Source organism: Mobula birostris, chromosome 13 (assembly GCF_030028105.1).
Source record: "Mobula birostris isolate sMobBir1 chromosome 13, sMobBir1.hap1, whole genome shotgun sequence".
NCBI lineage: Eukaryota > Metazoa > Chordata > Chondrichthyes > Myliobatiformes > Myliobatidae > Mobula > Mobula birostris.
Window position 1 is genome coordinate 102,998,015 of NC_092382.1, and position 23,759 is coordinate 103,021,773.

The 23,759-nt window shown below is 48.4% G+C and overlaps 1 protein-coding gene across 3 annotated transcripts in view; it reads left to right on the forward strand.

Annotated features, from left to right (window-relative positions):
* Positions 1-23,759, forward strand: part of LOC140207232 (C-type lectin domain family 9 member A-like) — a 51,162-nt gene that overhangs the window by 12,408 nt on the left and 14,995 nt on the right. For 2 of the 3 annotated variants that reach the window (XM_072275658.1, XM_072275659.1), the window contains exons 2-3: positions 18,577-18,690; positions 23,377-23,529. In XM_072275658.1, coding sequence (XP_072131759.1) covers positions 18,577-18,690; positions 23,377-23,529 — 267 coding nt within the window. Of the gene's footprint in view, positions 1-9,936; positions 10,001-18,576; positions 18,691-23,376; positions 23,530-23,759 lie in introns of those variants that run through there. The other variant, XM_072275660.1, reaches the window with a different exon arrangement.

Sequence of the window (23,759 nt, forward strand, 5' to 3'; positions counted from 1 at the left end):
TAATGAGAGGCATTGATCGTGTGGATAATCAGAAGCTTTTCCAAAGGGATGAAATGGCTAGCACGACAGGGCACAGTTTAGAGGTGTTTGGAAACAGGAACAGAGGAGATTTTAGAGGTAAGTTTGTTTTAATGCAGAGTGTGGTGAGTGCGTGGAATGGTCTCCCGGCGGCGATAGTGGAGGCGGAAACGATAGGGTTTTACTTAAGTGAATTCTGGATAGCTACATGGGACTTTGAAAACTGGTGTACAAAGGCTGTAATAAATCTAGTCAAGAAGAAAATAAATGCTTATAAATGTTTACGCGAGCTTGATAATGTTAGACATCGAGAAAATTATAAGGCTAAAAGGAAGAAGCTTAAGAAGGAAATTAGGAGAACCATAAAGGAAGATGAGAAGGCCTTGGCGGGCAGGATTAAAGAAGCGGTCCCAACACAGAACCTTTGTGGAACACCACTAGTCGCCGGCCGCTGACCAGGAAACCCCTCCCTTTATTCCCACTCTTTTCCTCCTGCCAGTCAGCCAATCTGCTCTCTTACCAGTAACACCATGGGTCCCTGTCTTGTTAAGCGGCCTCATGTGCGGCACACTATCAGAAGACTCTTTAGATTCTGGACTAGTTCCTGACGATTGCAGGGTGGCTAATGTAACCCCCTCTTTTTAAAAAAAGGAGGGAGAGAGAAACCGGGGAATTTTAGAACGGTTACCCTGACATCGGTGGTGGGGAAAATGCGAGAGTCATTTATCAAAGATGTGATAACAGCACATTTGGAAAGTGGAGAAATCATCGGACAAAGTCAGCATGGATTTGTAAAAGGAAAATCATGTCTGAAGAATTTGATAGAATTTTTTGAGGATGTAACTAGTAGAGTAGATAGGGGAGAACCAGTGTTTGTGGTGTATTTGGATTTGTAAATTTTTTTGACACGGTCCCACACAGGAGATTAGTAGGCAAACTTGAAGCACACGGTATTGGAGGTATGGTATTGATGTAGATAGAGAATTGTTTGGCAGACAGGAAGCAAAGAGTGGGAATAAGCGGGACCTTTTCAGAATGGCAGGCAGTGACTAGTGGGGTACCGCAAGGCTCAGTGCTGTGACCCCAGTTGTTTACAATATATATTAATGACATAAACGAGGGAATTAAATGCAACATCTCCAAGTTTGCGGATGACACGAAGCTGGGCGGCAGTGTTAGCTGTGAGGAGGATGCTAAGAGGATGCAGGGTGATTTGGACAGGTTACATGAGTGGGAAAATGCATGGCAGCTGTGATTTAATGTGGATAAATGTGAGGTTTTCCAATTTGGTGGCAAAAACAGGAAAGCCGTTTATTAAATGAATGGTGACCGATTAGGAAAAGGGGAGGTGCAACGAGACCTGGTGTCATTATACACCAGTCATTGAAAGTGGGCATGCAGGTACCGCAGGCAGTGAAAAAGGCGAATTGTATGCTGGCATTCATAGCAAGACAATTCGAGTACAGGAGCAGAGAGGTACTACTGCAGCTGTACAGGGCCTTGGTGAGACCACACCTGGAGTATTGTGTGAAGTTTTGGTCCCCTAATCTGAGGAAAGACATTCTTGCCATAGAGGGAGTACAAAGAAAGTTCACCAGATTGACTCCTGGGAGGGCAGAACTTTCATATGATGAAAGACTGGATCGACTGGTCTAATACTCTTGGAATTTAGAAGATTGAGGGGGGATCTTATTGAAACGTATAAAATTCTAAAGGGTTTGGACAGGCTAGACGCAGGAAGATTGTTCCCGGTGTTGAGCAAGTCCAGGACGAGGCGTTGCAGTTTAAGGATAAAGGAGAATCCTTTTAGGACCGATATGAGGGAAAATTTCTTCACAGAGAGAGTGGTGAATCTGTGGAATTCTCTGTCACAGGAAACATTTGAGGCCAGTTGATTCTCCATATTTAAGAGGGAGTTAGCTATGGTTCATGTGGCTAAAGGGATCAGCGGGTATGGAAAGAAGGCAGGTACAGGGTTCTGAGTTGGATGATCAGCCATGATTATACTGAATGGCGGTGCAGGCTCTAAGGGACGAATGGCCTACTCATGCACCTATTTTCTATGTTTCTATGCTTCTAGAGCTAGGTAATGTTAGAGATCAAGATGATTATAAGGCTAATAGGAAGGAGCTTAAGAAGGAAATTAGGAGAGCCAGAAAGGACCATGCGAAGGCCTTGGCGGGCAGGAGTAAGAAAAGCCCCAAGACATTCTACAAATATCTGAAGAGCTAGAGGATAAGAAGTGAAAGAATAGGGCCTGTCAATTGTGACAGTCGGAAAGTATGTATGGAACCGGAGGAAATAGCAGAGGCACTTAATGAATACTTTACCTCAGTATTCACTATGGAAAAGTATCTTGGTTATTGTAGTGATGACTTGCAGCACACTGAAAAGCTTGAGCAGGGAGATATTAAGAAAGGGGATGTGCTGGAGCTTTTGGAAAGCATCAAGTTTGATAAATCGCCGGGACCGGATGAGATAGGAGCATAGAAACAGAAAACCTACAGCACAACACAGGCCCCCAGAGTTTTGCCGATCATGTCCTTTCCATAGAAATTACTAGGCTTCCCACACTCGGCAGCCCATTCCACGCACTCACCACTCTCTGAGTAAAAAAAACATGCCCCTGACATCTCCTCTGCACTTACCCCACAGCACCCTAAACCTGTGTCCTCTTGTAGCAACTATTTCAGCCCTGGAGAAAAGCCTCTGACTATCCACACGATCAATGCCTCTAATCACCTTGTACATCTCTGTCCGGTCACCTGTCATCCTCCGTCGCTTCAAGGAGAAAAGACCGAGTTCACTCAACCTATTCTCATAAGGCATGCTCCCCAATCCAGGCAACATTCTTGTAAATCTCCTCTGCACCCCTGCTGTGGCGTCCATATCCTTCCTGTAGTGAGGTGACCAGAAATGAGCCCAGTACTCCAAGTGGGGTCTGACCAGAGTCCTATATAGCTACAACATTATCTCTCGGCTCCTAAATTCAGTTCCACTCTTTGCCTTCTTCGGGCAATACAGTTCTGGATCCACAAAGCGATGTCCCGTAGGATCCCATGCCTCTTTACTTTCTAAATAAGCCTTGCATGGGGTACTTTATCAAATGTCTTGCTGAAATCCATATAGACTACATCGGCTGCTCTTCCTTCAACAGTGTGTTTAGTCACATCCTCAAAAAATTTAATCAGACTCGTAAGGCAAGACCTGGCCTTGACCGAGCCATGCTGACTATTCCTAATCATATTATACCTCCTCAAATATTAATAAATCCTGCCTCAGGATCTTCTCCATCAGCTTACAAACCACTGAGGTAAGACGCAGTCGTCTATAATTTCCTGGGCTATGTCGGCTCCCCTTATTGAATAAAGGAACAACATCCTCAACCCTCCGATCCTCTAGGACCTCTCCCGTCCCCATTGATGATGCAAAGATGACAACTGTGTACAGTTATGTACCATACACTTGGAGAATCGAGGATCGGACCGCACAGGTCTAACGTGAGTGGAGAAAAGGATTTAATTGGGGAGCCGAGTGACAACGTTTTGTTACCCAGATGGTGGTCAGTATGTAGAACTAGCTGATAGAGGAAGCGGTCGAAACAGATGCATCAGAAACTTGGTCACTCTGGTGCATGACACGTGACCCCGTTAAATGACGTCATTTCTACGAACCCTGACCTGTACTTGCAGTGGGTGACAGCCCGCCGGGTTCCGAGGAAATGGGAGGATCTTCGTCCTCATCGATGCGGGGTTCCTCTTTCCGAAAATTCAGCTCTGAGTAGGTCGAGTTCAGACCGGCTGGGAGAGAGAGTCAGACAGTCAGATAAGGGACAGAGTGAGAGCGGTAGAGAATGGGGGAAGGAGTTGGGGAGAGACAGAAGAGAGCGGGTGCGAGGCAAGAGAGAGAGAGGGTTAAGTGAGGGGAGAGAAGGAGTTAGAAAGTGAGAGAGATGGTGAGGGAGAAGGGGAATGACAGGACAGAGACGTGGATATAGAGAAAAGGCAAAAACAATGGACAGAGAGGAGACCGCGATGTGGGCATTGGGGAGGAAATACGAGAGAAAGAATGGGGAAAGAGAAAGGAGAGGGGTACAGGGGGAGAGTGTGTTGGGTTAGAGCGGAGTGAGACGTGTGAGAGATGAAAGCAAGGGGTAGGAGAAGGGAGAGGGATGGAGAAGAGAGAAGAGGACATTTTCAGAGAGCGGGGACAGAGCAGTGGGAAGAGCGTCGTGGAGCGCGAGAGAGGGGTGGATATAGAGGAGGACAAGGCGTGGAGGGGAGATCAGAGGTAAACCTAGGGATAGAGAGGGGTGGGAAGAACAGGAGGGGTGGACGGGGGAGGGTTGAGAGTGAGAAGAGAGAGAGGGATAGATTGCGGGGGGGGGTCGAGAGTGGTGGAGACGATGACTGTGATAAAGGAAAGACGGAAAAGAGATGGGGTAATGGGAGAATACGAAGAGAACAGGACAGTGGGAGACAATAGGGGAAATTGTGTGAGAGAAGGGCAGGGGAAAAAGGCAGAGAGGAGATGAGGTGAGAGAGGGTGAGGGAGGTGAGATAAGGGGAAAGAAGGAAAAGAGAGTGGGGTTAGAAGACGGAGGTTAGAGTGGTTAAGGTTTTTATAACACTCCTTTCTCACCGGCGCTCCCACTGTGTCCCCACTCAACACCCCTACGCGGCGCTATCTCATCTCCACCACCCCTGCCACACAGCGCTCGCTCCTCATTGCCCCTTCCTCCACACGGCACCTCCCATGCTATCTCTCCCCACCGACCCTTCCCACAGCAATCGCTCCTCAAAGCATCCCACGACGCTCCCTCTATCCCGCCCCTCCCAGGGCGCAACACTCCTCACCGGCCATCAAAGAGAGATCCCTCCTCCTCGCATTTCGCGCGCGTTCCCACCGTCTTTTTTTTTTCGGGTCAACTATGCGCTGCCCTGAGATCTCTCGGCAGCATTGGACAAATCAGCTAAACAGTCAAACCAACCAAGAAAAAACTGACCTCCATCTGTCCGGACCAGGAGCTCAGAAACGGTCTTGAAATTAATTTCAACGCACGATACATCAGGTTCAGCTAGGACCAGAACATCTAGGGTCAGACACAGAGTGAAGTCCCTCCACACAGTCCGATCACACACTCCCGGGGTCAGACACAAAGTGAGACACCCTCCACACCGTCCCGTCACACACTCCCGGGGTCAGACACAAAGTGAGGCACCCTCCACACCGTCCCGTCACACACTCCCGGCGTCAGACACAAAGTGAGGCACCCTCCACACCGTCCCGTCACACACTCCCGGGGTCAGACACAAAGTGAGGCACCCTCCACACCGTCCCGTCACACACTCCCGGGGTCAGACACAGAGTGAATCTCCCTCCACACCGTCCCGTCACACACTCCCGGCGTCAGACACAAAGTGAGGCACCCTCCACACCGTCCCGTCACACACTCCCGGGGTCAGACACAGAGTGAATCTCCCTCCACACAGTCCCATCGTAAACTCCCGGGGTCACACACAGAGTGAAGCTCCCTCCGCACCGTCGTATCACACCCTCCCGGGGTCCAGACAGAGAGTGAATCTCCCTCCGCACAGTCCCATCACATACTCCCGGAGTTAGACAAAGAGTGAATCTCCCTCCGCACGGTTGTATCACACACTCCCAGTGTCAGACAGAGAATGAATGTCCCTCCGCACCGTCTCATCACACACTCCCGGGGTCAGACACAGAGTGAATCTCCCTCCGCACCGTCCCATCACACACTCCCGGGGTCAGACACAGAGTGAATCTCCCTCCACACCGTCACATCACACACTCCCGGGGTCAGGCACAGAGTGAATCTCCCTCCACACCGTCCCATCACACACTCACCTCGTGAAGGAGACCGTGACTCCGTTTTTGTGAACTTCACGTTCATGTAAGTCTCTCTGTCGTCCATCTTGTCGAGGATTCTCTGCGCTCTCAGCTCAGAAAGGGGAACAAAATGTTTTCAGAGGAAGCCGTGTCGACACCGGGTCAGACCGGCGCCATCAAACAGCGGAGGAAGGGCTGATAAAGAGACAGGCCGAGAGCAGGGGGGCGGAGATTGAGGGTGTGAGAGCTTGTGTTCTCCAGAGGGGAGAGTGGCGGTGGAAGGAGCTGTGATTGTGAGGTTGGGAAGGGGGTTCGGAGAGAAAAAAATGGGTGACTGCGAACAGAAAGGGGGGAGCCGAGAGGAAGTGGTGGGGGGGGGCGGGCTGAGGGTCAGGTGCAGGAGAGAATCGGTATAGAGAGGGGGGAAATAGTTGGGGATATTTGAAGAGAAATTAGGGGAGAAAGGAGTAAAGCAGAGGGCGACCTGACGGGGAAAAGAAAGAGAGAGAGAGAGAGAGAGGGACATGGAGGGAGCGATAATTATGAGAGGGAGCAGAGAGAGTGCTGCAGAGAGGGCGGAGGGATAAATGAGAGGGACGTTGGAGGAGGATAGAGAGAGAAGGGAGGGAGAAAAGAGTGGAAGAAGAGGACTGGAGTGAGATGTAATGAATGAAGAAAGACTGAAAGACTTTCAAGTGATGAAAGACTGGATCGACGAGGCTTACACTCGTTGGAATTTAGAAGATTGAGGTGGGATCTTATTGAAATGTGTAAAATCCTAAAGGGACTGGACAGGCTAGATGCAGGAAGATTGTTCCCGCGGTTGGGGAAGTCCAGAACGAGGGATAATAGTTTTAGGATAACGGGGAAGCCTTTTAGGACCGAGATGTGGAAAAACTGCTTCACACAGAGAGTGGTCAATCTGTGGAATTCTCTGCCACAAGAAGCAGTTCAGGCCAGTTCATTGCTGATATTTAAGAGTGAGTTAGATATATGCTTTGTGGCTAAAAGGATCAGGGGGTATGGAGAGAAGGCAGGTACGGGATTCTGAGTTGGATGATCAGCTATGAACATTCTGAATGGTGGTGCAGGTTCGAAGGGCCGAATGATCTACTCCTGCACCTATTTTCTATGTTTCTATGTTTCTATGTGTCTCTCATGCAGATCACCTATTGTCTGGGAGAATTTTATCCCAAGGTACAAACACACATGGAGAACAAGCGAGCCCCCACCATCCGAGGGAAATGAAGAACTCCCCACAGTCTCTCGCTCTCTCTCTCTTCTCTCTCTCTCTCTCTCTCTCTCTCTCTCTCTCTCTCTCTCTCTCTCTCTCTCTCTCTCTCTCTCTCTCTCTCTCTCTCTCATTCTCTCTCTACTAATGGATATGTGGACATTGATGTTTACAGGAAACCAACGCGCGCTGATCGGCATCTACGGTTTGACTCTCATCTCCAATTAGAGCATAAGTTGGGTGTTATCAGTATTTCAGAGAAGTCCAGAAAGCGGGCGGCGACACTGACTGGTTCTTCATCGAAGCAGCAAAAAAAAAAGCTGGGAAGTCAGCCCAACAGAGGGAGTTCAGGAGCTCTTTCAAACACCCTCCATTACTTCTTGTCTATCCCTTTCGCTCTCTGCATAAGTCACTGTCCCCCTATCTATCCCCACGAATGTACCTATCCCGCTTCAGGTTCGCAACTCTTTCCCGCTCCCTCTCTCTCTCTCTGGACACCCACTCGCCGTGTGCCTTTCCGTCTCACTTCCCTCCTCACTAAGCCTATCTTTCTATCCCCACACCTTCAAAACACCACCTTCACTCTGCCCATTCCCTCCCGCGCACACTGAGCTTCCACTCACGGAAATTTAACTGGGTCGTTTCCAGGAAAGTTGCCGCCTGCTGAACAGCTGGGATCGGTTACATTCTCCACAGTCAGTAAGGGCGGAGGCGACAAGAGAAGTGGGGTTTGGAAACGAGGGGGGCAGTTGGTGAAGAGGGTGGTGGTAGCGCGGCGATGTGCTGGAGCGGCTGTGTGTCTGTGTGCATGTGTGTGTCTGTCTGTGTGTGTGCGTGAGAGAGAGCGAGAGAGAGAGAGAGAGAGAGCGAGAGAGAGAGAGAGAGAGAGAGAGAGAGAGAGAGAGAGAGAGAGAGCCTCGGCATCCTCAGAACAAACACTCCCCTAGTCAGACACAGAGAACAGCACGTTCCAGACCGTCGCATCACACACTCCCGGTGTCAGACATCGAGTAAAACTCCCTCCACGCCTTCCCATGACACACTCACGGAGTCGGACACGAAGGAAATGTACCTCTCCGCCATCCCATCACACATTCCCGGGGTCAGACAAAGAGTGAAACAGAGTGGGTCAGTGGGACTAGTTTAAACACTGACACATGGCCAAGGAGAGAGTTGGACATTGTGATTAGTATGGAGACTGTCACCAGGCTGTAGAGAGAGAGCGGTGTAGTTTGGACAGTTTGGGGACAGACGTGGAACTCTGGACAGTTCCAATGCACTGAATGCAAATCGTCCAGTAAGCGTTCCCATTGCAATAATGATAAGCACCATTTCATTTGCGAGACGGCTGCATCTGTGTGCCTGGATATTCCTGAGGTGATCCACGATCTCTTGAAACAGCCAGTACAGGAGATATGAATCACGTGACAACCTCCTCTTTCTCCTTAGTCTTTCAAATTCACTGTCAGCCCCCACCTGCCCCTCTCCCCTGCTTTAAACGCCTCTCGCTCTATCACTCTCTTTCCCCCAATCTTGCCCACTCTTCCCGCGTCCCTCCAACGTCTCACTCCCCAATCTCATCTAATCAATCTCTCTGCTCTCTCTCACGTATCAGCAGAAACCTGTGCCCTCTTATTCTCGATTCCCCGAACCTGGGGACTGTGCGTACCCAACCTATCTGTGCACCTTGTGGTTTTATGCACCCACCCCTACGCTCCAAGGAATAACGTCTGTTCATACCGCGAGCCCTGGAAACATCCTCGTAAATCTCCCTCTGCACTCTGTCCAGAAACACAACAAAAAGGCAGGCATATCTGCGATCCATACGTGTGCCCATGACTGCACCTTTAGATTGGAGGTAGTGGGAGGAGCCAGAGGAGATATTCTGAAGAGTAAGGACGCTAGACAGAGCAGAGTGTTAGTAGAGGGGAACTGGTTAGGTCTAGAATCCAAAAAGAAGCGGAGAGCTTTGAGACCTTCCTGGTGGGGGATGGAAGTATACAGGGACTGGATATCCATGGTGAAAATAAAGGGGTGGGGGCCAAGGAATTTATCGTGAGACTTTAATGCAGTCTGTACAGTACAGTTTGCATCAGCTGTGAACGAGACACACTACCCTCACTGTCACACAGAGATGTTCTTCAAAGGGACACTGAAAGAGTTTCGGCGTCACCGACACGAACCACAGATGACACGAACACGCCCTTATCGTGACAGTGACACACTGACAGGCTCTGCACCGTAGCAGAAACTCACCACTCAGCGATACCAACACAGAGTCGCGCCCTGCACTGTAGCTGTGAAACACCCTTACCCGTATGGATAACACCCACCCTCTCCAAAACCCTTCCCCCACTCGGACAAACTCTCCCTCTCCGACAGTACTCGCCGTCACCGTCACAGTCTCCACTACACCAGTCGCGTCTCCGTCACCCATCCCTCACCGATAAGCAACCCCGTCTCTGTGAAACACCCTCCCCTGCACACTTCGCCGGTTCTATCATCCCGTACGTACCCATGCACCCCTCCCCGTCTCCGTGATACACTGAACCCGCTAAACTCTCCCCATCTACGTGTCCCTCCACTCTCCTCCCTCTGTGTCACAGGCAATTGTGGGAAGTATGAGGGGGAGATGACGTCTGGTGTTGCACCTCCCCCATTCCACCGGACATCTATCACCAGGTTCTGAGCCAGTCCACAGCTCTGAATGCACGGTAGTTCCACACCACTTGCATCAGAGTCTGCAGTCTCAGCACCCTTTACCTGGCCTCCTCTCTCCTCCCCTTCCTTCCTCTTCCAGCAGCACACCGTCCGCTCTCACACACACACACACACCATCTCCGAGAGACACACACTCAATTTGAGATTACGGGAAAGCGGAAGGACTGGATATTGGTGAGTGGGGAGACTGGAGGAGGGGGAGCGTTGTGCAGTTTTTTTCTGATTCCAGTGGAGTTTGCTCCGGTGGGGTGGGAGGTACTTCACATATCTGACCCGGGAATGTGATAGGATAATATATAGGGAGCTGCGCTGTTTGTCTGATCCTGGAAGTGTGTGATGGGACGGTGTGGATGGAGTTCCACTCTCTGTATGACCCTGGAGTGTCTGTCGGGATAGGGTGGAGAAAGTTGCCCGCTGTACCGGATCGAGGGTGTGTGTGATGGACAGTTGTGAGGGAGCGTCACTCAGTATCTGTTTCCAGAAGTGTGTGATTGGATTATATGGAAGGATTCTCGCTTGTTTGTGACTCCTACTCATTGGCCAGTGCATTTCGGCCATGAAACAGTCTCCAATCAGAGACAGGGAGCAAGAAAATGGTGACTCGCAAGTTCTGCTCCAAAGGCTGCGATCAGAACACCCTTTATGTGGCCTGCACTCTCCTCCCCTTCCTTCCTCTTTTCTTAGCACACCATTCCTTCCTTATGATTCTGAAGTGGGTGAGTGAGCAGCCGTAGCTCCTGGTCCATATAGGTACCAATGAAATCGGTATGAATAGGGAGGTGGTTCTGCAAAGTGAGGTCAGGGATTTAGCTACTAAATTAAAGGACAGGACCATTACCCGTCCCGGCGTGTCCAGACACAGGCAGACCATACAGTTTACCACGTGACTCAAGTGTGGTGTCGGTGGGAGGGCTTCAGAATTTGGGAAAATTGTGTTTTTTTTTTCCAAGGAAGGTGGGATCTATACAGAAGAGATAGACGACGGCTTACACCTCAACTGGAGGGAAACTGACATCCCAGAGGGATGTTTTTTTCCGGTACCGTGCATGGGAGTTTTTGGGAGAATTGTTGAACTCGAGTTGCAGGGGGATGGGATTCAGGGTTCCAGAGCAGATAGCGAAGTCGATATGGATACAGATGTTGTTAAGACCTCAAAAAAAAAAAAAAAAATCAGGAATCAAAAGGTTGCGCATGATCTGTCTGCTGCCCTGGGCTCCGCATATTTTAATGCAGGAAGCTTTAAAAAAAGGCAGTGAGATCAGGGCATGAATAGACACAGTGAATTATGATTTTGCAGCAATTATTGAGAATTGGTTGTCGGGGGAGCAAGCAGGACAGCACAATATTTCGGGTTTCCTTATTTTCAGACGTGAGAAAACGGAAGGACTTACAGGAGGAGGTGTGACATTACTGAACAGAGAACATGTCGCCGCAGTGCACAGTCAGGACAGACAAGAGAACTCGTCTAAGTGAGGCATTATGGGTGCAAATGAGGAATACGGGTTGTATGACCATGTTCATGGGGCTACATTATAGACCAGACAACAGTCCACTCGATTAGGAGAAACAAAACTGCATGAGATTACCGACTGTTGCTGAAATACAAGACTGATATAGCAGGCAATTTTAGCTTTTCAATTGAGTCCCATTCTGCAAGAGGACCAGTGCGAGAGATTTTGTCAAAAATATTCAGGGAAGATTACTTACACGGTACGGAGAAATCCCAGCGAGAGGGAAGGCAATACTTGATCTCCTACTGCAAAATGAGAGAAGCCAAGTGTCAGAGGTTTGTGCAGGGGAACACCTTTAATCTGGTGATCAAAATACCATCAGTTTCAAGGTAGTTATGAAAAAGGAGAGGTCCGGCCCTCGGGTTTGGGTTCTAAATTGGAGCACGTCCAATTTTACCTTGGATCAAAATGAATTTGGATAAAGTGAATTTGGACAAGTTGTTTTCTTGCAAAGGTGTACCTGGTAACTGGGATCCAAATCGCAGTCTAATCTCAGTGTGGAATGCAATGACCTATACTGTGAATAGTGGGAAGTGTTGACGGAGGGAGGGACATAGGTGTACAAGTCCGGGGTATAAACACTGTGAATGGCGAGGTGTGCCAAGGGACTGACACACGCGCCACCTCGACACCGACACACCCCTTACCGTGACAATGACGCGTCCTTCATTGTGTCACCGATACACCGCCACAGCCTGCGTTGTAATACTGACACACTCCTCCCCGTCTCCATCGCCTGTCTCCTCGCTAACAAACCTCCATACCTGCGTGCCGAATTCCACCCCCTTATCCTTCCACGTATGCGTCACACAGCCCTCTCCTGCACCCCGGCCTGTTTCTGTAATCCCACACCTCCCCTACACCCCTACATCCCTCTGTGATCCACTCCACTCCACCCCTCCCTCTTTGTGTTCAGAGCGAAGTGCGATGAGGGAGTGGAAGAGTTAACGTCTGTGGCCACACCTCCCTCTTTCCAACCGAATATCGATCTCTCGGTTCTCAAACTCTCCAATGCTCGGTGTGGTTGAACCGATTGTGTGGGTTCACCCCAACTTACTCCAGTGGCTTGCACGCCTTCACCGCAAAGCCCGCTCCACACATTCCGTCACAGAAACATACAAAAACTGCAGCACAATACAGGACCTTCGGCCCACAGAGTTGTGCCGGACACGCCCCTACCTTAGAAAATACTAGTCTTACCAACAGCCTTCTATCTTACTGAGCTCCATGTACCTATCTAAAGGTCTCTTAAAATAGTGTATCGTGTCCGCCAACATCACTGTAGCGGGCAGGCCATTCCACGCACTCACCACTCTCTGAGTAAAACATTTACACCTGACATCTCCGCTATACCTGCTCCCCAGCAGCTTTAACCTGTGTCCTCTTGTGGCAACCATTTCAGCCCTGGGAAAAAGCCTTTGACTATCCACACGATCAATGTCTCTCATCATCTTATAGGCCTCTATCAGGTCACCTCTCATTGTCCGGCGCTCCAAGGGGAAAAAGCCGAGTCCACTCAACCTATTCTCATAAGGCATGCTTCCCAATCCAGGCAACATCCTTGTAAATCTCCTCTGTTTCTTTTATATGGCTTCCACATCTTCCTGTATTGAGGCGACCAGAACTGAGCAGAGTTATCCAGGTGTGGTCTGATCAGGGTCCTATGAAGCTGCAGTATTACTTCTCAGGCCTACGTTCAATTCCAAGAGTCTTGCCATTAATACTACATTCTGCCACATATTTGACCTACCAAAATTAACCACTTCACACTTATCTGGGTTGAACTCCATCTGCCACACCTCAGTCCGGCTTTGCATCCTATCAGTGTCCCGCTGTAACTCCTGACAGCCCTCCACACTATCCACAACACCTCCAATCTACCTGAGGCCCTGCGACAATGGAATTTACCATAATGTTCAATCGACCGCAGCAGATCTTGACTTCTGCCGTGTGAGCACTAGGGGGCAGCACAGACTGCAGGCCGCGCCACACCGCCCTCACGTTGTGCAGCTCCTTCATTTCCTCTGCCAGAGAACAACATTTGTGTCATCAGGAAACCTACCAATATATTACTCCACTTTCTCATCAACGACATTTATAAAAATCACGAAGACTGACGGTCACAGAACAGATCCCTGACGCACTCCACTGGTAACCGACCTCCATGCAGAATATGACTCGAGTACAACCACTCTTTGCCTTCTGTGGGCAAGCCAGTTCTGTAGACACAAAGCAATGACCCCTTGCATCCCATGCCTCCTTACATTCTCAATATGCCTTGCATGGTGTACCTTATCAAATGCCTTTCCGAAATCCAGATACACTAAATCTACTGTTGTTCTTTCATCAATGTGTTTAGTCACATCTTCATAATATTCAATCAGGCTCGTAAGGTATGACCTGCCCTTGATGAAGCCATGCTGACTACTCCTAATCACATTATTCCACTCCAAATATTCATAAAACCTGCCTCTCAGGATCTTCTCCATTAACTTACCAACCACTTAGATAAGACTCACTGGTCTATAATTTCCTGAACTATCTATACTCCCTTTCTGAATAAAGGAACAACATCTGTAACCCTCCAATCTTCTGGAAACTCTCGCGTGCCCATTGCTAATGCAAAGATCATCGCCACAGACTCAGAAATCTCCCCCCTCGCTTCCCACAGTAGCCTGGAGTACATCCCATCCGGTCCCGGCGACTTATCCAACTTAATGCTTTCAAAACGCGCCAGCACACGCTCTTTCTTAATATATAAATGCACAAGCTTTTCGGTTTGCTGTAACTTATCACGACAATCACCAAGATCTTAAGCACAGTGAATACTGAATACAGTATTCATTAAGTACCTATGCTATTTCCTCCGGTTTCATACACACTTTCCCACTGTCATACTTCATAGGCCCCATTCTTCCACGTCTTACCCTCTTGCTCTTCACCTACTTGTAGAATTGCCCTGGGGTTTTCCTGAGTCGTGAAGGCCAAGACCTTCTCATGGCCCCTTCTGGCTCTCCTAATTTCCTTCTTAAGCTGCTTCCTATTAGAACATAGAACATGGAACACTACAGCACATTATAGGCACTTCGGAACACAATGTTGTGCCGACCCTCAAACCCTGCCTCCAGTATAAGCCCCCACCTTAAATTCCTACATATACCTGAGGAGTAGTCTCTTAAACTTCACTAGTGTATCTGCCTCCACCACTGACTCAGGCAGTGTATTCCACGCACCAACCACCACTGAGTAAAAAACGTTCGTGTTATATCCTCCTTGAACTTCCCACACCTTACCTTAAAACCATGTCCTCTTGTATTGAGCAGTGGTGCCCTGGGGTAGAGGCTCTGGCTATCCACTCTATCTATTCCTTTTATTATCTTGTACACCTCTATCATGTCTCCTCTCATCCTGCTCTCCAAAAAGTAAAGCCCTAGCTCCCTTAATCTCTGGTCACAATGCATACTCTCTACACCAGGCAGCATCCTAGTAAATCTCTTCTGTACCCTTTCCAATGCTTCCACATCCTTCATCTAGTGAGGTAACCAGAACTGTACACAGTGCTCCAAGTGTGGCCTAATCAGAGTTTTATAGAGCTGCATCATTACATCGCGACTCTTAAACTCTATCCCTCGACTTATGAAAGCTAACACTCCATAAGCTTCCTTAACTATCCTATCCACCTGTGAGGCAACTTTCAGGGATCTGTGGACATGTACCCCCAGATCCCTCTGCTCCTCCACACTACCAAGTATCCTGCCATTTACTTTGCACTCTGCCTTGGAGTTTGCCCTTCCAAATGGTACCACCTCACACTTCTCCGGTTTGAACACCATCTGGCACTTCTCGGCTCACTTGTGCATCCTATCAATGTCTCTCTGCAATCTTCGACAATCCTCTACACTCTCTACACTCTCTACAACACCACCAACTTTTGTGCCGTCTGCAAACTTGCCAACCCACCCTTCTACCCCTACATCCAGGTCGTTAATAAACATCATGAAAGGTAGAGGTCCGAGAACAGATCCTTGTGAGACACCACTGGTCACAATCCTCCAAGCTGAATGTACTCCCTACACCCCGACGCTCTGTCTTCTGCAGACATGGCAATTCTAAATCCTCCTGGCCAAACCTCCCTGGATCCTATGCCTTCTGATGTTCTGAATAAGCCTACCGTGTGGAACCTTGTCAAATGCCTTACTAAAATCCATATGGATCACATCCACTGCACTACCCTCATCTATATGCCTGGTCTCCTCCTCAAAGAACATTATCAGGCTTGTTAGACACGATCTGCCCTTCACAAAGCCATGATGACTGTCCCTGATCAGACCATGATTCTCTAAATGCCCAAAGATCCCGTATCTAAGAATCTTTTCCACAGGTTTCCCACCACAGACGTAAGACTCACTGGTGTATAATTACTGGACTATCCCTTATGCCGTTTTTTCAACAAAAGGACAACATTCGCCTGCCTCCAATCTTCCGGTATCATTCCGGTGGACAACGAGGACATAGTGATCCTAGCCAGAGGCTCAGCAGTCTCTTCGCTCGTCTCGTGGAGCAGCCTGGGGAATATTCCGTCAGGCCCCGGGGACTTTTCCAACCTAATGTATTTTAGCAACTCCAACACCTCCACTCCTTTATTATCAACATGCTGCAGAACATCAAACTCACTCATATTCTCCTCACCATCAACAAGATCCCTCTCATTGGTGAATACCGAAGAGAAGTATTCATTGAGGACCTCGCTCACTTCCACACCCACCAGGCACGTTTTCCCACCTGTATCTCTAATCGGTCCTACCTTCACTCCTGTCATTCTTTTTTTCTTCACATAGTTGAAGAATGTCTTGGGGTTTTCCTTTACCCTGCGAGCCAAGGCCTTCCCATGCCCCCTTCTTGCTCTTCTCATCCCCTTCATAAGCTCTTTTCTTGCTTCCCTATATTCCTCAATAAACCCATCTGATCCCTGCTTCCTAAACCTCATGAATGCTGCCTTCAAGATTACAAGATTAGCCTTGTAATCTTCTGGATCTCTAACATTTCCTACCTCAGTGAACCTTGAGAAACTTTTTTTTTTCTTCTTTCGAGAATTATTGCACCCTTTGTACGCCACTGTTCCTGTACCCTACCATAACTTCACTGTTTCAATGCAACGTAGATATGCAGAACTCTAGACAAATATCACCTGGATATTTGCCACATTGCCTCCGACTTTTCCCTGAGAATATCGGTTTCCAATTTAAGCCTCCATTTTCCTGCATGATAGCCTCATAATTACCCGTACACTTTTTAAACGCTTTTCTAACTTGTCTGTTCCTATCTCTCTCCAATGCTATTGCAAAGGAGATGGAATTATGATGACTCTCTCCAAAATACTCTCCCACTGAGATATCTGACACCTTACCAAGTTAGTTTCCCAATACCAAACAAGTACAGCCTCTCCTCTTGTAGGCTTATCTCCGTATTGTGTGAAGAAAACTTCCTAAAACACCTAACAAGCTCCACCCCTCTTCTAAACCGCTTGCTCTGAGGGGATGGCAATCGATATTTGGGAAATTAAAACTCCTTCACGACAAATTTATTATTACACCTTTCGAGGACCTATTTCCCGATCTGCTCCTCGATATCGCCGTTACTATAGTTCTCCACACCCCATCCGTTCACACAGACAGACACAGACACACACAAACACACGCACACATACACACACAAACACACACACACACACACACACACACACACACACGCAGCCCCCCCCACACACACGTACACACACACTGCACACACCCAAACACACACACACACACACACACACACACACACACACACACACACACACACACACTCACACACACACACACACACACACACACACACACACACACTCACACAGAGCAGAGGGGAGGGAGGGAGCTTCGACTCTTTTTTTTTCTGAATCCGGTAGCGTGGGCCTCGATGGAGCAGGAGGAAGGGGGCGAATTCATAAAATAACTGAACCGAATAGCGTGTTATGAGACGCGGTGGATGCAGCTCCCCTCCGTGGCTGAACCCTGACAGTGCGTGTTGCGACTGTGTGGAGAGAACATTACTCAGTGTCTAACTCAGGGTGTGTGTGTTAGGACGTTGTGCAGTATTTTTGTCTGACCCCGGGAATGTATTAGGGACGGGAAAGAGGGAGATTCTCTTTGTGTCTATAGCCGGACGTGTGTGATAGAACAATGTGGATGAAGCTTAATTACTTGCCTAACCACGATCTTTTGCACTGGATCGTTGTGGGGGGTTGGGGGGAGTGGGGCTCACTCTGTGTCTGACTCCGTGAGGGAGATGGGACGGTATGGAGAGAGACTCCCTCTGTGTCTGAGTCAGACAGATATCTGATTTCAGTGTCTCCAAGCAGAGATCAGGAGCCAAGTAAGTGTCACTCACACTGGTCGGCGAGGTGCCATTAAAAAACAGCGATTAGAGGAAGTATCATCGTTTGAAGAGCAACCAATCAGGGTCCGGAATTTATTAGAAAGGGCCGGTGCAAGCCGAGAGCCAATAATTGGTGTGGGCAGTGCTATCGTGTGGATTTGAGGTTTTAGCTCTTCGATGATTCAGCCAGGAGAGTCTCGGTTGAGAGAAAGTACATAGATGTATTTTCCGTTATTTTACTGTTTCCTTTTTTATAATTGCTCTTTTAGAACAGTAGGCATGCCTGGCTGCAGAATTGAATGTTCCTCTTGTAGGACATGGGAATGCAGGGAGACCTCAAGTGTCTCTGACGTCTTCACCTGTGAGAAGTGCATCCGGATACAGCTTCCAACACTCGGCGTTAAGGAGCTGGAACTGGAACTGGATGAACACAGGATCATTTGGAAAGCTGAGGGGTGATCGGGAGGACATATTGGGATGAAGTTAGATGCATCGTGTAGGAAAGGGGAAACAGTGTGAAAGTCAGGAAGCTGAAAAGAGTTGTGGAGCCAGAACAGAATATTCTTGTGGCCAATCTCCACGGCAAGAGGTAGACTGGGAGAATCTAATTGGATTGGAGGGATATGGAGATTGCGAAGGCAGAAAGGATTTCACTAGTATGGCACAGAATTGTGAGCGAAGGGCCTGTATTTTTCTGTGATTTATGTCCACTGCTCTTCAGGAGGGGAGAGACTGATTTGAACTCAGAGAGTGGGAAGATCAGGGGTGGAATAGATCAGGGAAAATGACAATTAACAATGTCGAAGAACGATTTTTCCACAGACGACATGGTCAGTGAACGACCCACAGGGAGAGACAGATCAGACTCAAGCATATGGCTAATCTGCGTTTTAACAGCGACCCTCATTATCACGGGTATCTGCTGGAGGATTCATGGTGAGTTTAACACCGGTCGTAACGACCAAACCGCAGAAAATGAAAATGGCCACTATAACAGCGATACACTCCGAACATTACCGGGAAACACCCTTCACTGCGGTACCAACACACCCCTCACTGCGGTACTGACGGGCCCCTTACCATGACTACCACACATCCTTCACCGTGACCCTGACACGACCCTACCAACACATCCGTCAACATAATACCACAAATCCCTCAACCTGATACCGACACACCCTCCACTGTAATAACGATTCACTCTAACACCGACACTCACCTCGCCGTGGCACTGGCAAGTCCCGCACTGTGACACAGACACATCCCTCACTATGACAGAGTCACGTTCCTCATTTTCAAGCCGACTCGTCCCTTATCGTGACACCAACACTCACCGCACTGCATCACCTACATAAGGGTCGCCGTCAAAACAATACATCCCCCATCGTGACACCGACACGCCCCTCACAGCTCGCCTACTTACCCCTCATCGTGATAACAGCACACCACTCACTTTGACACGAGCCATCCACTGTGATGACACGTTCTTCGCCGTGACACAGAGCGACACACACTCACCGAGAACCTTCACTCCCCTCACACTGACAGGGACACGCCACGTGACGCCGCGCCCGCCCCGCACTCTGACACCGATGCTCTCAAAGCCCTGGTAACGATAAGCCCCACACCGTGACACCGACATCGCCCTCAACCTGACACATATCGTCCTCTCCCCGTGACACCGATAAACCCCACAACGTAACACAAAAATGGGATGTGAGAAAATTTAAACTGGGAACACATATAATATAGTGGGACGGGTAAGTAACAGTGGAAGATTTTCCAAGAGACTCATTAGAGTCCCCAACAATAGTATATTCTGGCTAAAAGCAAGGACAGAACGTATAGGAAGAAGCAGCCTTGTATAAGAAAGGAAATAAAATCTGAGCTGAACGTCCAAAGAAACACGGTGTGTTGGAAGTTTAGGAAGGTAGGCAGAAGGGGAGGCGTGTCTTTCTTGGTAAGGCATGATATTAAATCATTAGAAAGAGGTGACATAGGATCGAAAGGTGTAGAATTTTTTTGGGTTGAGCTAAGAAATTTCAGGGGTAAAAGGACCCTGATGGCAGTTATTTATAGGCCTCCAAACAGCTGTAGTGATGTGGACCACAAATTACAACTGAAAATAGAAAAGGCTTGTCAGAACGGCAGTGTTATGATAATTGTGGGGGATTTTAACATGCTGGTGGATTGGGAAAATCAGGTCGGCACTGGATCTCAAGAGAGAGAATTTGTAGAATGTTTGCGAGATGGCTTTTAGAACAGCTTGTTGTTGAGCCCACTCGGGGATCGGCTGTACTGGATTGAGTATTATGTAATGAACAGGAGGTGATTAGAGAGATTGAGGTGAGGGAACCCTTAGGAGGCAGCGATCATAACATGATTGAGTTCACTGTGAGATTTGAGAAAGAGAAGCCGAAATCCGATGTGTCAGTATTTCAGTGGAGTAAAGGAAATGACAGCGGCATGAGAGAGGAACGAGCCAAAGTTGACTGGAAAGAGACACTGGCGGAAAAGGCGGCAGAGCAACAGTGGCTGGAGTTTATGTGAGAAGTGAGGAAGGGGTAAGACAGGTATATTCCAAAAAAGAAGAAATTTTCGAATGGAAAAAGAATGCAACCGTGGTTGACAAGAGAAGTCGAAGCCAAAGTTAAAACAAAGGAGAGGGCATACAAGGAAGCAAAAAATAGTGGGAAGATAGAGGGTTGGAAAATGTTTAAAAGCTTCCAAAAGGAAACTAAGTAGGTCATTAAGAGGGAAACGATTAACTATGAAAGGAAATTATGAAATAATATCAAAGAGTATACTAAAAGCTTTTTCAAGTATATAAAGAGCAAAATACGGGTGAGAGTAGACATAGGACCGATAGAAAATGATGCTGGTGAAATTGTAATGGGAGATAAGGAGATTGCGGAGGAGCTGAACGAGTATTTTGCATCAGTGTTCACTGAGGAAGACATCAGCAATATAACGGACACTCAAGGCTGGCAGGGAAGAGAAGTGTGCGCAGTCACAATTACGACAGAGAACATACTCAGGAAGCTGAATAGTCTAAAGGTAGATAAATCTCCCGGAGCAGATGGAATGCACCCTTGTGTTCTGAAGGAAGCAGCTGTGGAGATTGCGGAGGCACTAGCGATGATCTTTCAAAACTCGATAGATTCTGGCATGCTTCCGGAGGACTGGAAGATAGCAAATGTCACCCCGCTATTCAAGGAGGAGGCAAGGAAGCAAAAAGTAAATTATAGACCTGTTAGCCTGACATCGGTGTTTGGGAAGTTGTTGGAGTCGATTGTCAAGGGTGAGGTTACAGAGTGCCTGGAGGCATATGACAAGATAGGCAGAACTCAGCATGGATTGCTTAAAGGAAAATCCTGCCTGACAAACCTATTTCAAATATTTTGAGGAAATTACAGGTAGTGTAGACAAGGGAGATGCAGAGAAAGTTGTATATTTGGATTTTCAGAAGGCTTTTGACAAGGTGCCACACATGAGGCTACTTAACAAGATGAGCGCCCATGGAATGACGGGAAAGTTATATACGTGGATAGAGCGTTGGCTGATTGGCAGGAAACAGAGACTGGGAGTAAAGGGATCCTATTCTGGTTGGCTGCCGGTTACGAGTGGTGTTCACAGGGGTCCGTGATGGGGCCGCTTCTTTTTACATTGTACATCGACGATTTGGATTATGGAATATATGGCTTTGTAGCTAAGTTTGCTGTCGAAACTAAAATAGGTGGAGGGGCCAGTAGTGCTGAGGAAATGGAGAGTCTGCAGAGAGACTTGGATAGATTGGAAAAATGGGCAAAGAAGTGGCGAATGAAATACAATGTTGGAAAGTGTATGGTTATGGACTTTGGCAGAAGAAATAAGCGAGCAGACTATTATTTAAATGGGGAAAGAATTCAAAGTTCTGCGATGCAACGGGACTTGGGAGCCCTCGTACAGGATACCCTTAAGGTTAACCTCCAGGTTGAGTCGGTGGTGTAAAAGGCGAATGCGATGTTGGCATTTATTTCTGGAGGAACAGAGTATAGGAGCAGGGATGTGATGTCGAGGCTCTATAAAGCGCTGGTGAGACCTTAATTTGAGTACAGTGGGCAGTTGTGGGCTCCTTATTTGAGAAAGGATGTGCTGGCGTTGGAGAAGGTGCAGAGAAGATTCACTAGAATAACTCTGGGAATGAGAGGGTTAACATATGAGGAACGCTTGTCCGCTCTTGGACTGTATTCCTTGGAGTTTAGAAGAATGAGGGGGGACCTCATAGAAACATTTTGAATGTTGAAAGGCATGGACAAAGCAGATGTGGCAAAGTTGTGTCCCATGTTGGGGAAGTCTAGTACGAGAGCGCATGACTGAAGGATTGAAGGGCGACCATTCAGAACAGAGATGCGATTTTTTTTTTTAGCCACAGGGTTTGTTGCCACGGGCGGCAGTGGAGGCCAAGTCACTGGGTGTATTTAAGGCAGAGATTGATAGGTATCTGAGTAGCCAGGGCATCAAAGGTTATGGTGAGAAGGCGGGGGAGAGGGACTAAGTGGGGGAATGGATAAGCTCATCATAACATGGCGGAGCAGACTCGACGGGTCGAATGTCCGACTTCTGCTCCTTTGTCTTCTGGTCATATGGCTTATAACCATGATAAAGACACGGCATTCACCGTAACACAATCAAGACTCATCCGGACACCGGCACGCCATTCACCAGAACATGAACAATTCAGTCACCGTATCACGGTTACGACCTTCAACGAGACACAGATACACTCCTAACCGCAACACGGACACGGACCATGGACGTTACACACCCGTGGCAGTCACAGTGACCGCAACGTACCCCTCACTGTAACATCGACATTCCCACTGACTGTATTACTGATAAACTCCTCAAGGCAGCAGCGAAACACACCTCAAAATGACACCGACACGCTTTTTCACTGTGACTCTGAGGCACCGTACACTGTGACACCTTCACGCTCCTCGTCGTGATCCTCACCGCCTCGTGACAAAGACTCAGAAGTCACTGTAACACCCCTTACCGAGACAGTATCACCGCTCAACATAACGCCGATGCACCGCTCACAGAGGCAATTACCCACGCCTCATTCTGACACGGGCAAACCTCTTAGCGTGATACCAAAACACCTCAGCCTGACACTGTTACAACCACCGTGGCAATGACATGTCTCTCACCGTGACACAAAAACATTCCTCTCTATGATACAAACACACCCCACACCATGACAGAGATACTCCACTCACCTTGACAGCACCAGGCTCCTTACTCTGACATTTCCCTCGCCGTGACATCGAGGTACACTTCAATGCGACCCGGCACAACTCTCACCGGGGCACAGAATCACCTATCACGGTGACACCGCCACGTCCTTCAAAACAACTCGATCGTGACCCGCATGATATTGACGCAGACCCCATTGTGACAACAACATAACCTTCACCGACACATTAATATACCCCTCAGCGTGACACGACAGGCCGACACCTCTCACTGTGACGACCTTCACCGTGACACTGACACAACACTCTCTGTGGCCCGCTCGGTAGCGTGTTGCTGAATCACGTGTCACTGTAAACGTTAATCATCCTTCACCATCTCTCTCAGTGTCACAGATTCGTCAGTCCAAGTTCACCGTGGACCGAAATTACGATGAGTTAAACTCAACCCTTCAATCCAAGATCAACGAGATGGAAGCGAAGTACAAAGCTGTGAACGAAACCAAGGCTCAAATCTGTGAATTGTTGACCAGCAGAAGAGGTGAGGCATCATTCTCATCTTTAACCCGCTCCTCATCACAGGGCAGACACAGAGAGAGGAAGCGTCACTCTGTGTTTGACATCGGGAGTAGTGAAGAGACGGTATGGCGGGAGAGTCCCTCTCTGTGTTTGACCTGTGAGTGTGTGATGGTGCTGCGTGCAGGAAGCTGCACTTTATCACTGAACCAACGAGAGTGTGACGGGACGTTGTGGAGATGGATTCACTCTGCG